Source organism: Trichomycterus rosablanca, chromosome 17 (genome assembly GCF_030014385.1).
Source record: "Trichomycterus rosablanca isolate fTriRos1 chromosome 17, fTriRos1.hap1, whole genome shotgun sequence".
In the NCBI taxonomy this organism is placed as follows: Eukaryota; Metazoa; Chordata; class Actinopteri; order Siluriformes; family Trichomycteridae; genus Trichomycterus; species Trichomycterus rosablanca.
This window is the reverse complement of record NC_086004.1, coordinates 24,543,273-24,562,081: the sequence shown is the minus strand read 5'-3', so window position 1 is coordinate 24,562,081 and position 18,809 is coordinate 24,543,273. Positions and strand designations below refer to the sequence as shown.

Genomic DNA, 18,809 nt, shown 5'->3' with positions numbered 1-18,809 from the left:
CATATTTAAAAAAAGTACGTATAAAGATGATCTCTCAAGGTAAGATGGTGTCCTGGGGGCTGAATACTTCTTTTAAAGACACTATACAATATATGACCCAAGAACGTGTCATGTGTGTGTGTGTGCTTAATGGAAACAAAACACTGACATATAGAAGACTTAATGTGAATAGAATTACCAAAGCCCAGTCTTTGTTGTATCCTATACAGTCTTAGGGGTTTTGTGGTGTACCCTTCCACACCACACACACCATGTAATGAAGAATTTTAGTGCAGTGCTTGTGTCTGATTGGTTCAGTCTGATGATTTATTAATGAGGGAGTAAATATAGCCTGATATCAGCATACAAGCAATCTCTACTTTTACTGTTCTCTCATACACACACACACATATATATATATATATACAGTGTATCACAAAAGTGAGTACACCCCTCACATTTCTGCAGATATTTAAGTATATCTTTTCATGGGACAACACTGACAAAATGACACTTTGACACAATGAAAAGTAGTCTGTGTGCAGCTTATATAACAGTGTAAATTTATTCTTCCCTCAAAATAACTCAATATACAGCCATTAATGTCTAAACCACCGGCAACAAAAGTGAGTACACCCCTTAGTGAAAGTTCCTTAAGTGTCAATATTTTGTGTGGCCACCATTATTTCCCAGAACTGCCTTAACTCTCCTGGGCATGGAGTGTACCAGAGCTTCACAGGTTGCCACTGGAATGCTTTTCCACTCCTCCATGACGACATCACGGAGCTGGCGGATATTCGAGACTTTGCGCTCCTCCACCTTCCGCTTGAGGATGCCCCAAAGATGTTCTATTGGGTTTAGGTCTGGAGACATGCTTGGCCAGTCCATCACCTTTACCCTCAGCCTCTTCAATAAAGCAGTGGTCGTCTTAGAGGTGTGTTTGGGGTCATTATCATGCTGGAACACTGCCCTGCGACCCAGTTTCCGGAGGGTGGGGATCATGCTCTGCTTCAGTATTTCACAATACATATTGGAGTTCATGTGTCCCTCAATGAAATGTAACTCCCCAACACCTGCTGCACTCATGCAGCCCCAGACCATGGCATTCCCACCACCATGCTTGACTGTAGGCATGACACACTTATCTTTGTACTCCTCACCTGATTGCTGCCACACATGCTTGAGACCATCTGAACCAAACAAATTAATCTTGGTCTCATCAGACCATAGGACATGGTTCCAGTAATCCATGTCCTTTGTTGACATGTCTTCAGCAAACTGTTTGAGGGCTTTCTTGTGTAGAGACTTCAGAAGAAGCTTCCTTCTGGGGTGACAGCCATGCAGACCAATTTGATGTAGTGTGCGGCGTATGGTCTGAGCACTGACAGGCTGACCCCCCACCTTTTCAATCTCTGCAGCAATGCTGACAGCACTCCTGCGCCTATCTTTCAAAGACAGCAGTTGGATGTGACGCTGAGCACGTGCACTCAGCTTTTTTGGACGACCAACGCGAGGTCTGTTCTGAGTGGACCCTGCTCTTTTAAAACGCTGGATGATCTTGGCCACTGTGCTGCAGCTCAGTTTCAGGGTGTTGGCAATCTTCTTGTAGCCTTGGCCATCTTCATGTAGCGCAACAATTCGTCTTTTAAGATCCTCAGAGAGTTCTTTGCCATGAGGTGCCATGTTGGAACTTTCAGTGACCAGTATGAGAGAGTGTGAGAGCTGTACTACTAATTTGAACACACCTGCTCCCTATGCACACCTGAGACCTAGTAACACTAACAAATCACATGACATTTTGGAGGGAAAATGACAAGCAGTGCTCAATTTGGACATTTAGGGGTGTAGTCTCTTAGGGGTGTACTCACTTTTGTTGGCGGTGGTTTAGACATTAATGGCTGTATATTGAGTTATTTTGAGGGAAGAATAAATTTACACTGTTATATAAGCTGCACACAGACTACTTTTCATTGTGTCAAAGTGTCATTTTGTCAGTGTTGTCCCATGAAAAGATATACTTAAATATCTGCAGAAATGTGAGGGGTGTACTCACTTTTGTGATACACTGTATATATATATATATATATATATATATATATATATATATACAGGTCCTTCTCAAAAAATTAGCATATTGTGATAAAGTTCATTATTTTCCATAATGTAATGATAAAAATTAAACTTTCATATATTTTAGATTCATTGCACACCAACTGAAATATTTCAGGTCTTTTATTGTTTTAATACTGATGATTTTGGCATACAGCTCATGAAAACCCAAAATTCCTATCTCAAAAAATTAGCATATCATGAAAAGGTTCTCTAAACGAGCTATTAACCTAATCATCTGAATCAACGAATTAACTCTAAACACCTGCAAAAGATTCCTGAGGCTTTTAAAAACTCCCAGCCATGTTCATTACTCAAAACTGCAATCATGGGTAAGACTGCCGACCTGACTGCTGTCCAGAAGGCCATCATTGACACCCTCAAGCAAGAGGGTAAGACACAGAAAGAAATTTCTGAACGAATAGGCTGTTCCCAGAGTGCTGTATCAAGGCACCTCAGTGGGAAGTCTGTGGGAAGGAAAAAGTGTGGCAGAAAACGCTGCACAACGAGAAGAGGTGACCGGACCCTGAGGAAGATTGTGGAGAAGGGCCGATTCCAGACCTTGGGGGACCTGCGGAAGCAGTGGACTGAGTCTGGAGTAGAAACATCCAGAGCCACCGTGCACAGGCGTGTGCAGGAAATGGGCTAGAGGTGCCGCATTCCCCAGGTCAAGCCACTTTTGAACCAGAGAAGCAGCACTGGACTGTTGCTCAGTGGTCCAAAGTACTGTTTTCGGATGAAAGCAAATTTTGCATGTCATTCGGAAATCAAGGTGCCAGAGTCTGGAGGAAGACTGGGGAGAAGGAAATGCCAAAATGCCTGAAGTCCAGTGTCAAGTACCTACAGTCAGTGATGGTCTGGGGTGCCATGTCAGCTGCTGGTGTTGGTCCACTGTGTTTTATCAAGGGCAGGGTCAATGCAGCTAACTATCAGGAGATTTTGGAGCACTTCATGCTTCCATCTGCTGAAAAGCTTTATGGAGATGAAGATTTCATTTTTCAGCACGACCTGGCACCTGCTCACAGTGCCAAAACCACTGGTGAATGGTTTACTGACCATGGTATTACTGTGCTCAATTGACCTGCCAACTCTCCTGACCTGAACCCCATAGAGAATCTGTGGGATATTGTGAAGAGAAAGTTGAGAGACACAAGACCCAACACTCTGGATGAGCTTAAGGCCGCTATCGAAGCATCCTGGGCCTCCATAACACCTCAGCAGTGCCACAGGCTGATTGCCTCCATGCCACGCCGCATTGAAGCAGTCATTTCTGCAAAAGGATTCCCGACCAAGTATTGAGTGCATAACTGAACATAATTATTTGAAGGTTGACTTTTTTTGTATTAAAAACACTTTTCTTTTATTGGTCGGATGAAATATGCTAATTTTTTGAGATAGGAATTTTGGGTTTTCATGAGCTGTATGCCAAAATCATCAGTATTAAAACAATAAAAGACCTGAAATATTTCAGTTGGTGTGCAATGAATCTAAAATATATGAAAGTTTAATTTTTATCATTACATTATGGAAAATAATGAACTTTATCACAATATGCTAATTTTTTGAGAAGGACCTGTATATACATATATATATATATATATATATATATATATATACATATATATATATATATATATATATATATATATATATATATATAGCGCCAACAATGTGGTAAATAAAACCTAAATATTGGGGTCAGGAGGATGCATTCTAAAAAAGCAGTCTGACAAACAAGGTTTAAAAAAGCACTGGTTCTCGCGGTTAACCCGTATACGTTCCAAGCCTCAGATACATTACCCCTTCAAAATGCATCGATTTGGCATATGTGTATCAAAACCTGATATCAATAATTCACTGCAACACAAGCATTTGGAACTCGGAACAATACACCACGAGCAGAAAGATGAAGCTGTTTAATGCACCAGCAAATGGAGGAGATGGAAAAAACAGAACGTAATGAAGAGGGGGAGAGTACAAGACAGGAAACACCACTTCACCCATTCACATCAGTCCTCTGTTAATAGATTTCAGAAATAAAAACAGATTTCAGATATCAACACAGAAACTAGAGATCTGATCGAAGATTTGGAAGAAAAAAATACACTTCGCAAGATTCAAGAAAAATTATAATTAGTATTGTGATTATAGTCATATCTGATACATTTTCAGACTAGCTGACACATTTTATGCTGTGAACATTTTGTCAGACCCAACACAGATCATCCACCTGAACAAAGCCAGCAAGCAAAAAAAAGCAATTTAATTAGTATTTAAGTTTTATAATTTTTTTTTATTATTATTTTCGGCAGCCAACAGCCAACCAAATTCAGTCTCACTTCAGAGCCCTATACAGCCATGCCCTTTACACACATACTGGCCAGCTTTTGCTGAAGCAAGCATGATTGACAGGTAATATGCCCCCAACTCCCCTCCAATGATGATTGGTTTAATTCTACCTACAACCTTGCTTCTCTCCTATAGTTCCCCCTACAAAGCCAGAATTATTGTGTTGTAAGCCTTTGGAACATTGGGCAGCCTTCACCTTTTGATAAATAAATAAATACTATTTATTACAGACTGTAAATTACAGACACCATCCAGCTTTAGGGTGGACGCTTATTTTATTTATTTATTAGGATTTTAACATCATATTTGACACACTTTGGTTACATTCATGACAGGACAGGTAGTTACTGCTTACACAAGATTAATCATTTCAAGGTTTTTTTTTTTATGTCAAACACAGTCATGGACAAGTGTGCATTTCCAATTCACCTAACCTGCATGTCTTTGGACTGGGGGAGGAAGCCAGAGCTCTTGGAGGAAACCCACAAAGACTTGGGGAGAACATGCAAACAGTATACAGAAAGGACCCGGACCGATCCACCTGGGAATCGAGCCCAGAAGCGTTGTGCTGTGGGCCGACAGTGCTACCCACTGAGCCACCTACCGCCCTGTTATCAGTTTACACCAACGTTTATGACTGGCAGACATCGTTTACACAGCACACGAGTGATTTCCTGGCCACGTAGCCACTTGTGCTACATAACATGTAACTATAATATCAGTAATGCAATTATTACGCATGATACACATTCAGTACAATAAGAACGTGTTTTGGAATTCGACCAGTTTCAATCATCATTTGGTCTGTTTGTTTGAGTTGCGCCTTTGTCCTGGTACTGTAAAGTCACATGCATGCTGTATGAATGTGTATACAAGAAGCAAATCGTCATCAAGCCTGTATTATTTAGCCTCATTTATCAGATCCAGTCTGCACTGAGCTTGCTCAGTTCATGTGAGGTCAGTTCTGATCAGTATTGAGTTACGTTCAGTAACCAGACCTCTCATATCAGTGCTATATTGAAAAAAAACAAAAAAACACTTGTGCCTCCCTACAGACAATCAAGAGATATTTTATTTAGGCTGTACGCTGAAGAGCGTCTGCAATTTCAGTACCACACTGAGTCACTGATAAATCTCTGAGCCCGAGTGTGGAAAATGCACCTGAAAAAAAAGGCACGCTGGAAAATGGAGACGAGGGTGGAAAGGCTTCAGAATGCTAAGGACAAATGGTTGGCTGTCATACACGTATAAAGAAAGTGCTGTGACTAAATCATGCCCGGAATACACAACGCTGCCGCCTATCAGAAATCACCCCTCAATACCAGCACCACCCTCTCCGTCAGCATCGCCTTCCTGCGGCTTTCACTCTGCCTTCAGTCGCTATGCAAGGACATATCTATTAGCATGCATGAGTGCACACACGCTCGCACACTTGCTCCCCAAATTATATTGAGAACACATAAGAGACTCAGAGCAAAAGAGAGAGAGAGAATAAGAGAGAGAGAGAGAGAGAGAGAACAGTGTGTGTGTGGGGGGGGGCTCCAGACGCACATATTGACTCCCTGAGCTCTAGCCGTTTGTCAGTATCTAGCTTTAGGTCCTGTAGGAATACACTGAGTCCACGTGCCACTTTGATTACACCACAGGACATTTACTGAGGTGATAAGAACACGATCTCTAAGAAACTCAATGCATCACAATATAGTAACAGTAAACTATGAAAAAAAATCTAATAAAAAAATCCAGTCATCCATTGTATTATCAAGGACATTTGAATTAAGAGAAATGAGACGAGTGGCAAAAGACACTGAATTCAGAGTATCAGTGGAAAATTCACTGATATTTAATTAGCTGTGATGCTTTACAACAGCTGACAACCCCCAATCTTTTTTGCACCATGGACCGGTTTCATAAAAGATATAAATAATAATAATTTTTAAAAAATGACCCACAGACCGGTACCGGTCCATGGCCTGGTGGTTGGGGACTACTGCTTTACAAGAAAAACAATATCATTATTACAAATGGGTACAAGTTTATATTGACAAGTACACCGATCAACCATAACATTAAAACCACCTCCTTTGTTTCTACACTCACTGTCCATTTTATCAGCTCCATTTACCATATAGAAGAACTTTACTTCTATACTGACTGTAGTCCATCTGTTTCTCTGCATGCTTTGTTAGCCCCCTTTCATGCTGTTCTTCAATGGTCAGGACTCCCCCAGGACCACCACAGAGTAGGTATTATTTGGGTGGTGGATCATTCTCAGCACTGCAGTGACACTGACATGGTGGTGGTGTGTTAGTGTGTGTTCTGCTGGAATGAGTGGATCTGAGTCTTTAAACACCTCACTGTTACTGCTGGACTTAGAATAGTCCACCAACCAAAAATATCCAGCTAACAGCGCCCCGTGGGCAGCATCCTGTGACCACTGATGAAGGTCTAGAAGATGACCAACTCAAACAGCAGCAATAGACGAGCGATCGTCTCTGACTTTACATCTACAAGGTGGACCAACTAGGTAGGAGTGACTAATAGAGTGGACAGTGAGTGTTTAAAAACTCCAGCAGCGCTGCTGTGTCTGATCCACTCATACTAGCACAACACACACTAACACACCACCACCATGTCATTTTCAGTGCAGTGCTGAGAATCATCCACCACCTAAATAATACCTGCTCTGTGGTGGTCCTGTGGGGGTCCTGACCATTGAAGAACAGGGTGAAAGTAGGCTAAAAAGTCTGTAGAGAAACAAATGGACTACAGTCAGTAATTGTAGAACTACAAAGTGGTGGTTTTAATGTTATGGCTGATCAGCGTATATATTCGATGTTTATAGTGTGTCTGAAGGCATTTGCGCTTATTAAAAAAAAATACATCTACATTTTTCCCAGTTACTGGAGAGATGGAGTCTCACAAAGAGCAGCACTGTGTACGACTGAGTCACACCACACTATGCTCTTCAGCGTATCACCCACCCCTCTTGTCTTGCCTCAGTGAGCCAGCAGATGACAAACCCCTCCCTTAGGCAAAGTCAATTGTACCTGTTAGACAGATGTCTGGCCAGGTCGATAACACAGCTGAGATTCAAACCCAAGATTTCAATTTGTGCACAGCAGCATGGTCATGATGTAAGAGGAAAGAGTCTTCCCCAAAAGCACTTTTGGCCCTGTGGTGTGTATTAATATTGCAATGAAAGTGATGAGAAAGAAGAAAAAAATCATAGATGCATTTTGATTCTTTTTTAATGAATGGAAACTATATGGAGCAGTGGTCTCTTGCCAAGATCGTGAAGAAAATCCATAGTTACATTACGCTGAGAGGAAATCAGTCCGGATGGTAAGATTTAAGAATTAAAAGCCGGTGGAATATGAGTAACATTACTACAGTCTTGCAAGCCTTAAATTGCAATGGGTTTGGAGGCTGGGTGCAGGAAAAAGCTCCTGGTCCTAATCTGGCCTTTAATAACTGGTACAACAAAAGTATAGAACAGAAGCATGTAGTTGAATTCACATAATTGGTTTTATGTGCATATTAACAATGTGTGGCTAAAACACATGTATTGAATAATTAGGAGTGGTGTCTAAATATTTTGCCCATATGGAGTATAAATGGGAATAAATAATAGTGTACACCGATGAGGCATAACATTATGACCACCTTCCTAATATTGTGTTGGTCCCCCTTTTGCTGCCAAAACAGCCCTGCAACTGCAATGCACTGTGTATTCTGACACCTTTCTATGAGAACCAGCATTAACTTTGAGCTCGTCTGTTGGACTGACACACAGGCCAGCCTTCGCTCCACAAGGGCATCAATGAGCCTTGGCCACCCATGACCTTGTCACCTGTTTACCACGGTTCCTTCCTTGGACCACTTTTGATAGATACTGACCACTGCAGACGGGGAACACCTCACAAGAGCTGCAGTTTTGGAGATGCTCTGACCCAGTCATCTAGTCATCACAATTTGGCCCTTGTCGCCCATTTTTCCTGCTTCTAACATCAACTTTGAGGATAAAATGTTCACTTGCTGCCTAATATATCCCACCCACTAACAGGTGCCGTGATGAAGGGATAATCAGTGTTATTCACCGGTCATAATGTTATGCCTTGTCGGTGTATTATATAATGAAAACACGTGCAGGAAGACAGGAACACACGCTAGGAGGCTGCCGATGAAGCGTAAAGCAGCACACATTCTCCTATCCAATACACCTTCTGCATGATTTGGTATGTGGGAGGAGCCTGAGATCAAACACACATCTTCAAAGCCTATGCTGTTGCATGGCACCATGGCACTATCTTACATAATTTAGGTGTTTTTCTATGAAGCTCCTAAAGTTGTTTTTTAATGCCAGATTATTTTCTTACTAGATTACTAAAGGCTATCTAATTAAAAATTCAGATATTCGAGTAACAAATTTCAAAATGCCATCTCATATACGTAATAACAATACCCAAGATATCATCATGTGGTCCAGCCTAAACCAGTCCTTTAACCCATATTTATATCCGACCATCTCTCAACTCAAATTGAATTACTCAATTTGTCTGCTTCCTCTGTCCTTTTATGCATCCAATGACCTTCCTGCTGGGATAAACGGTAAACAGCAAAAACAGGGGCTAGAGAAGATGTTATCAGGGTAACATACACGTATAGGATAAGTGCATTTCAGGATTAGCAGCTGCAGGAATGGTATAATGAAAGAAAACAGTTTGGGGAGGGAATGGCATTAGTTGGGGATGTTCTGTACTAGCATGTGACAAAGGCACATCATTTCACAGACCAAGTTTGTATTGTTTCTGTCTTACACTTGAGGCAGACTATCTCCACCTAGAGGACACTTTTATAACTATGTTCCCCTTGAAACATGGCTCAGCTCAGTCTAACAAATGCCATGTTAGATACAGCAACCTGTTAAATACAGCAGAGCCTTACGTAATCCATTTCAGTTACCACTTCATATAAGATGCATGTGAGCCGAAGCCTTAACGGATAATTCATTCTCCTTCTCCGGCTTTTGAATCAGACAAGCAAGAGATCGCCCTGTCATCGAAAGGAATACAAAAGAGAAAAACGATGAAGATGAATCTTTAGATGAATTAGCAAAATTCTCAAATCTAGCCGTGCAGGGGTAGCATGGATAATTCTCTTTAACCTTGATTTGGCGGTAAGTAATATGCCCAGGTGCCTGCGGCGCAATTAAGTGCCATTACTCATCCTCCATCCTGTTATAGTGGAGCTGCTACACTGCTGGGTGAATTATATAACATTTCAGTTCCACAGAGAGCTCAAGCCATTGGTACTACCATTGCACACACACACACACACACACACGCCTGCACATGCTACGTTTTTCAGACTCACGGCATATCCAGCTGTTACAAAACCCCTGGACCTCCTGCTATAAAACATCATTAAAAAAAACCCAGGCTACCGCCGGCATGCTGGTGCTGAGGCTGCTGGGCTTCCTAAGGTGCCCTTGTTCAATCTATCTGATCTAAAATATAACTTTCTATGTGTATGTTTTTCTATTATTAATTCTAGTCATTCCATCCTCTGCTGAACTAATGACCGCTGTGCTGTCTCTCCTAATGGATTGATTTCAGGCTTTGTCTTTTTTCCATAATTACTTATCATTTCACCGCTTCAGTAACAGGGTCCCTGCTCACCACCAGTTTGGTGTAAGTCACAGAAGGCAAGTGGATGGACGTATAAAGGAAGTTGTGCAGTGCTGAGTGCTGAAACAGGCACACTAACACTATAACCTGGGTGCTGTGAAGGTGTGATGTGTAAAAGTTGTTTGTTTCATGCAGAGTGAAAATAGAGGCTGTGCCAGGTCTGCTTGTAATTCAGCCTGCTTATTATGAATTATATACAGTATTATACTGTATAATGGCTCATACATGCTGGACTAACACAGACACAGAGCCACAGACACACAAAACCATTAATATTAATATACAGCGAAATGCACTTTGTCCAGTGACATTTGTAATAAAAAAGATTATTTTTAAGGATCTGTGTTATTTTAATGATTAAATGATAATGATGGTCTCAAATATTTACTTGGCTTGTAAATTGGCACTACTAGCTATTAATGGCACCTGATGCAGGATTCAGCTTAGATATTCCCTTATACTGTGGTCAGTACTGGCCACAATCAGGACATACAGTGTATCACAAAAGTGAGTACACCCCTCACATTTCTGCAAATATTTCATTATATCTTTTCATGGGACAACACTATAGAAATGAAACTTGGATATAACTTAGAGTAGTCAGTGTACAGCTTGTATAGCAGTGTAGATTTACTGTCTTCTGAAAATAACTCAACACACAGCCATTAATGTCTAAATGGCTGGCAACATAAGTGAGTACACCCCACAGTGAACATGTCCAAATTGTGCCCAAAGTGTCAATATTTTGTGTGATCACCATTATTATCCAGCACTGCCTTAACCCTCCTGGGCATGGAATTCACCAGAGCTGCACAGGTTGCTACTGGAATCCTCTTCCACTCCTCCATGATGACATCACGGAGCTGGTGGATGTTAGACACCTTGAACTCCTCCACCTTCCACTTGAGGATGCGCCACAGGTGCTCAATTGGGTTTAGTCCATCACCTTTACCTTCAGCTTCCTCAGCAAGGCAGTTGTCATCTTGGAGGTTGTGTTTGGGGTCGTTATCCTGTTGGAAAACTGCCATGAGGCCCAGTTTTCGAAGGGAGGGGATCATGCTCTGTTTCAGAATGTCACAGTACATGTTGGAATTCATGTTTCCCTCAAGGAACTGCAGCTCCCCAGTGCCAGCAACACTCATGCAGCCCAAGACCATGATGCTACCACCACCATGCTTGACTGTAGGCAAGATACAGTTGTCTTGGTACTTCTCACCAGGGCGCCGCCACACATGCTGGACACCATCTGAGCCAAACAAGTTGATCTTGGTCTCGTCAGACCACAGGGCATTCCAGTAATCCATGTTCTTGGACTGCTTGTCTTCAGCAAACTGTTTGCGGGCTTTCTTGTGCGTCAGCTTCCTTCTGGGATGATGACCATGCAGACCGAGTTGATGCAGTGTGCGGCGTATGGTCTGAGCACTGACAGGCTGACCTCCCACGTCTTCAACCTCTGCAGCAATGCTGGCAGCACTCATGTGTCTATTTTTTAAAGCCAACCTCTGGATATGACGCCAAACACGTGGACTCAACTTCTTTGGTCGACCCTGGCGAAGCCTGTTCCGAGTGGAACCTGTCCTGGAAAACCGCTGTATGACCTTGGCCACCATGCTGTAGCTCAGTTTCAGGGTGTTAGCAATCTTCTTATAGCCCAGGCCATCTTTGTGGAGAGCAACAATTCTATTTCTCACATCCTCAGAGAGTTCTTTGCCATGAGGTGCCATGTTGAATATCCAGTGGCCAGTATGAGAGAATTGTACCCAAAACACCAAATTTAACAGCCCTGCTCCCCATTTACACCTGGGACCTTGACACATGACACCAGGGAGGGACAACGACACATTTGGGCACAATTTGGACATGTTCACTGTGGGGTGTACTCACTTATGTTGCCAGCTATTTAGACATTAATGGCTGTGTGTTGAGTTATTTTCAGAAGACAGTAAATCTACACTGCTATACAAGTTGTACACTGACTACTCTAAGTTATATCCAAGTTTCATGTCTATAGTGTTGTCTCATGAAAAGATATAATGAAATATTTGCAGAAATGTGAGGGGTGTACTCACTTTTGTGATACACTGTACTTCCATTTGATTCTATTATTTCTAATCCATTTCCAATATTCTGGCACTCAGTTGCACTCTTGGCTTGTTGTGTATTGCCAAAATTGATTTATGCCAATAATTTAATAAATAAATAAATATCTGTTCCCACAAGTAATGTACCATCTGTTTACACTAGTGACATATCCTAGAAAAGATGTATATTTTTACACTAGTAACAGACCATGGACATCTGTTTACACCAATAACAGTATAGACGTTGGTTTAAACTAGTAACAAAGCATGAATCTTAAAGACATTGGTTTGTGCTAATAACACAGCTCATGGCCAGTCTTTTAACATTAGATAGTATGTGTTTATGTTTATGCTGGTAACATGGTACGGACTTGTTTACTCTTGTTATGTAGCATAGACACTGTTTGCATAAAACAGATCTAGATTTGCATAAGCCAATCATATCTAAGATTTGAGATTTTTAAGTTGCTTTTATTAATTGTTATATAAGTTAAATGCACATGTGTACTGTATGTGAATGTTGAGGTTAACATATCAGAATCAAAATCATGCTCATTAACATACCTGTACTGCTGTTACATACGGCATAGATACTTTGGTATGGATGTATCAATAAACCACTGAGTATTAGTATTATGCCAATGATAAATATTGTATCCATATTAGATCTAAATATCAAATCCACTTCTGTATTATATTCTGTAAATACATGTAAGGTTAACTGACATGACAGCTAATCTTTATAAGTGCAGGACAAAAAACACAGTCCCTGGTATTCAGTCATGTCAAAAAAAAAAAACCATATCCACACATATCCAAACCAAACTTTACATATCTCAACCACCAAACCACTTTTAAAACATTCTAGATTTACATGTGATTATGTGTATTAACCTGATCTGCAGTTTGTCCGCTTACATAAACCAAAAACCACACACACATACACACACACACACACACACACACACACACAAACACACACACCACAAAAGACAGATTTACAGGTAAGGCTAGAACACAATCTGTGAAGAACATGCATAAAAAACTGAAAAGAAAGGTGATGATGTCAGGTAATATACTTTCAGCTAGCTGTGATCTCAAGGCGGCTTGCGTACGCCTGGCACAGCTGTGTCTAAAATGGGAACTCGCATTGTCTGACTGAAGTCTAAAGATTTTTCTCTCAGTAACAGAGACCCGTAAGTTGTTGGTGGCTTAGTCAAATCACTCAATGCACACAAAGACGCATTAACAAAGGAACGATGAAATCCAGCAAAGCTCTTTATTTTCTTCTTTAAAAGCACAAATCAAAGGAGGCTAGTCAAAAGCGCTAGAGGAAAATACAGTCAAGCCATTGTTGTCTAGGTTCTGTTAAATATCCAGCTGTCATCACTGATTCACTTATTCATTATTCACTAACCTCTTCATTCTAATCAGTGCTGTGATGGGCCCGGTGCCACCAATAAGCAAAGGCAAGAATACACCCCGAACAGGGTGGCAATCTACCACAAGGAAACACATTTACTTACTCTGTCATACCTAGAGGGATCTTGGACTTAGCAATCCATCTTCTGAATTGTTTGGGAGGCAGTCGGAGACTGGTGTGCCCCCAGGAAACTCACACAGACAGTGGTAGAATATACAAAACTCACTGAGAGTTACTCTGTGCAACAGCTCTACCAGCTGTGCCACTGTGCTGCCCTGCCACTGTCAGTTACAGTCATAACACTGCGTTTAGTAGAAACACACCAGCCTTTTTTAATTTCCATTATAACTGTACTATTGCTAATTGACACAGTAACAGAGTTGACATTATTCTTGCCAAAATGCCACACACATAGTACATTCATTATACTTACATAATAACTTTTTTATATAATAACTGAGTAGGGTAATGATTGGCTTCAGTACTACTAAATAGTACTACACTTTCTGCAGAGTAGCTAATAAACACGCTACACCACCATATTCTTTCCACCTGCTGTCAGTATAAAAACACAACGGCCCCCTGCCTGAAAATATATGAAATATAATCTTAAACCCAATCCAGCATTTAGTCAAGTGTCTGTGCATTGGGTCCACATCTAGTACTTAGAACAAAAGTGGCTATTGATTAAAGCTCTGTTCATTTGGAAACTCTGGTGCAGAATGCTTTATGAACAACAGCACATCATCTATCATAAACAAATAGATCATGCACCTACATTTATCAGAACGGTCTTACCTAGTGCCTCTAAACCCATGTAATTGAGTTATATGTTCCCTATTCAATATGGGCAAAGCAAGATGTCAAAGATGGATAAAGAGTTACGTCTGGCAGTACATAAAAGTGGGAAAATGAGTAATGTAACGTATCGCCACTGTTCCCCTTCCTCCCCTCTTTCCCGTCCCCCATCCTTCATGCCAGCTGCTCTGCATACACACACTTATTCACCTAGACAGACAGAGCAGGAGCAAGGCAGAGAGAGCAAGATGACAGGGTGGCTACAAGGACGCAGAACATAAACATGCTTCCCTTACCTGAATTATCGACATCCTGTTAACCGGCGTCTCCGTAGTGCTAGTCACGGGCCCTGTGAAACTGGTATGGCAGCCTACGTGTCCTTGAGGGACGCTGAGGTTATTGGCCGACGGTTTAAGGTACATGACCTCGGACCTGGGTGAGCTGAGAGGGAGGCGCGTTTGGTAGTCGAAGTACATGGGTGAGGTGGCCAGCGAGGGGCTGCTTACAACGTTCATCACGTTCATAGTGTCACGTTCCTCCACCTCACTCTGCACAAGCATGATGTCATTCTTGTTTATCTTCTTTTTCTTGCTCTTACCCAGTTGGGGATGTGAGTACTCTGCGATGCGGCAGTTGTAGGTACGGATCTCCTTGTTTTCCCGCTTGCACTTGACGGCGACGGCGATCATGGCGGCCAGCAACATAATAGAGATGATGCTGAGAGTGACAATCAGCGGTAAGGACACGTCCCAGCTGTGGTGTTCAGCGTTGATTCGCGGTTCGCCCTCTGGAAGAGGTCCTGAGTAGGCCTTCACAACAAGTTTAGCCATGGCTGAGAGTGTTGGCTTTCCATGATCCATCACTTTGATGATAAGCTCCACCACAGGGGAAACCTCCTCCCAAAGCGGCTGGGCAGTCCGAATCTCTCCAGTAACGGAGTCAATCTCAAACAAGTGTTCCTCATTGCCATCTGTGATCTCGTAAGTCAAACGGCCGCTTTCGCCAAAGTCATTGTCCACCGCTCTGACCATGGTGATCACATGTCCAACGCCAACATTGCGAGGGACATAGATCTCAGCCGTGTCGTTTTGAAGTAGCGGAAGTACGATGACTGGAATGTTATCATTGACATCCAAAACACTCACGCGAACCGTAGTGTTGCTCTCTAGGTGGGGGTTACCAGAATCTTTAGCCTGAACCTTAAAGTCAAAATACTTGGTCTGCTCATAATTAAAACTCCTCAGCGCATAAATAGCTCCATCGGTCGGTTTAATATTGACGTACGTCGTGATGGATTCCTCACTCACGTTAGATGGAAGAAGAGAATATGAAACAGTGCCATTTTGCCCCAAATCAGGGTCGTGAGCCAAAACCGAGCCAAGATATTCTCCAGGGATGTTGTTTTCAGGTACCTGTAGCAGATACACCATTTTTGTGAATCGAGGTGCATTGTCATTCTCGTCTAAAATTTTTACGGTAAAAGACTTTGTGGAGTTTAGCGGAGGGTTGCCGTTGTCTTTGGCCATGATGGTAATGTTGTATTCATCCTTTACTTCTCGATCCAGCAGCCTGTCTGTGACCACTGTGTAGAAATTATCAGAGTTCTCCTCAAGCCTAAATGGCACGTTGCCTAAAATCCTACACTGGAGTTGCCCATTGCGTCCTGAGTCCTTGTCAGTCACTCTCACCAAAGCAATGACTGTCCCTGGGGAAGCTGCTTCACTAACGGCCCCCTGCCTAACTGCCACAAATCCTATTGTTGGCCAATTGTCATTCCTGTCAAGCACTTTAACGGTGACTTTACAATGGCCGGGAATTGGGTTTGGGCCTTGATCTTTTGCCTGCACATCAATTTCTATAATTGCGTTTTCCTCATAGTCAATTTTACCCTGAATCTTTATGACCCCTGTTTTGGGGTCTATTGAGAACAGCTCTTTAATTCTGTCTGAGCCGTAGAAGCTTAGAGAGTAGGTAACCTGCCCATTAACTCCCTCATCAGGGTCAGTAGCATTTAAATCTATCAAGACTGTGCCCAAAGGAGAGTTCTCTGGAATCTCAACAACATAGGAGGGCTGCTCAAAAACAGGGCTGTTATCATTCGAATCAATGACTTTAACGTTAATTTGCATTGTGCCTGACTTCGGATATTCTCCTCCGTCTGTGGCAGTAATGATTAGGGTATGATGGCTACGTTCCTCTCTATCTAAAGACCTCTGGACGACCAGTTCTGGAAATTTTGTTCCGTCCCCTCTGGATTTAACGTCCAGAGAAAATATGCTGTAATCATCTCTTGTGATTTGATAAGTTTTTAGGCCATTTTCCCTAGTGTCAGGGTCATAGGCAGCTGCAAGAGGAAAGCGTGTACCTGGGGCAGCGTTCTCTGAAATATCAATGTCAATCTGATCTGAAAGAAAGCTGGGCGCATTGTCATTTATGTCCTGGATGTCAACTTTGATCATGCAGATCTCCTTGTCATTGGCAAAGACTTCCATTGATAACTGGCACTTAAGGTTCCTTTTACACAGTGTTTCCCTGTCAATCCTCTGCTTGGTGTAAAGCAGGCCGCTCTCAGGGTCCACGTCGATGAGGTGCGGAGCCGAGTTCTCCAGTACCCTGAAGTTGGATTTTTTGCCCTGCTCGCCCAGCTCGAGCCCTGCATCTTTGGCTATGTTTCCGATCACACCCTGAATTTTTTCCTCAGGTATGGAATAGTTCAAGTTTTTTAAAGTCAGGGCTTGCGCCCACAAGAGGAGGAATAAAAGAACAGACAGATGCATCCCTCCCTGCTAGCTCCTGATGCGCCTTACGCTTGCGACCTGTTGATCCGCCCGGTGATCTTGCGAGTCAAATCCTTTATCGCCAGTCTGCTCATGGTGTACCGATGCCTGAAACCATTGTTCAATATTCCTTAGATCTCTTCTTGGGTTTATTTTTTTAATTTTTACAAAAGACGATGCAGCTCAACATCTAATTGATATTCTGCTGAATGCCTGAACGCGCTGGAGATCACCACCACCCGGCTTCCACCAGCAAACAGCCGCGCTGTGTTCTGTCCTATAAAAAAATAGAAAATAAATAAATACCAAGTTGTGCAAATGGAAAATAAAATATTTTACTGATTTCTTAAAGGGAAGCGATGCACCTGCGCGGGTTGTTTATGCGATTTAGCGTTGCAACCTTCTGAAAAGCGCATCTAATGCGTAATATTTCTCATTCCTTGGCGAACTACGTGAACAGCCTGTAAATAATGCAACCTTCGAATCTGACTGATGTTTCACTTCAAACACCAGCTAGATCGGATTGTTTTCTGAATGCAAAATACACTGACACATCTTGTGATTCAATATAGCTTACGAAAAATGGATTTTTCCCTTCACATAAACTGGCGCTCTGTGCGGGTACCTGACCGTGATGTGTTGAAGCGACACTATGCATACAGATGCGTTTACGCACCAATAATTTGCCCTTTAATGCAATCTACACGCACAATCCAGGGCAACTCATAAAGTACACTGTAAGAATAACCTACGGGACAAAATCTGTTGCATTTAACACCCGACAGATGTTGCATCTGTGCGCAATCTCGGCTGAATTCAATGCGCTCAAGGTTTGACGCGGGTATAACACTCGAATGACAGGTGGATCAGAAACACACTTACCGGACACAGCCCTGCCCATTCACCAAACACACCAAAAACCAGTTTACATCCTTTGCGCAATGCACTAGGTATCCTTAAACCACGGAGAGTCCAGTGCGCAATAGAGTAATACCCGATCCAGTCTTTTCTCCACGTTTCTCTTATTTAAATGCACTCAGTCTCCAAGGATCTTGGATACCGCACGCTCTGAGTCACCCGGCTCTCCTACAAGAATCTGTACAACACGCACAAGGTCCACCAAAACTATAAATCCACAACGGGTACCATTAAACCCCTATGATGAGTCCACTGACACCCGTGCATCCGTGATATATGAGTGTCCTTGTCCCGACCAGCCCACATCCAAGATTGTTAAAAAGCAAATCAGACCACAAAAAAAAAACACACAGCCAAGTCACAGGTATCGATGCGAAATGTCCATACGGATCCCAGTCCGTAACTGTCAAAGCTCTCAGTTCACAGCAGTTACAATGTCACACCCGGTTCAACCCCGTGCATCCCCTCAACGGCTCTCTCTGACTAAACTCACTTTCTCACACTGCGTTAAAGGTCGTTGCTGATCCGCTGCCAGCCAATCAGAGTGGATCAGGGCCGTGGCTTTTGAATCCGCGTCCAATAGGATCACGACGAGGAGGGGTTATCGATGCACTTCACAGAACAACCCCGCCCCCCGGTACAACAGCAGATTTCAAATCACACGTTTAAAACACAGCGGGATTTG

At 42.4% G+C, this 18,809-nt stretch overlaps 1 protein-coding gene across 1 annotated transcript in view; it reads right to left on the bottom strand.

Annotated features, from left to right (window-relative positions):
- Positions 1 to 17,363, bottom strand: part of pcdh17 (protocadherin 17) — a 97,773-nt gene extending 80,410 nt beyond the window's left edge. The window contains exon 1 of the mRNA XM_063012988.1: positions 14,726 to 17,363. Within this exon, the coding sequence (XP_062869058.1) occupies positions 14,726 to 17,206 (2,481 nt within the window). The 5' untranslated portion in view covers positions 17,207 to 17,363. The remainder of the gene's footprint in view (positions 1 to 14,725) is intronic.
- Between the last annotated feature and the right edge of the window lie 1,446 nt (positions 17,364 to 18,809).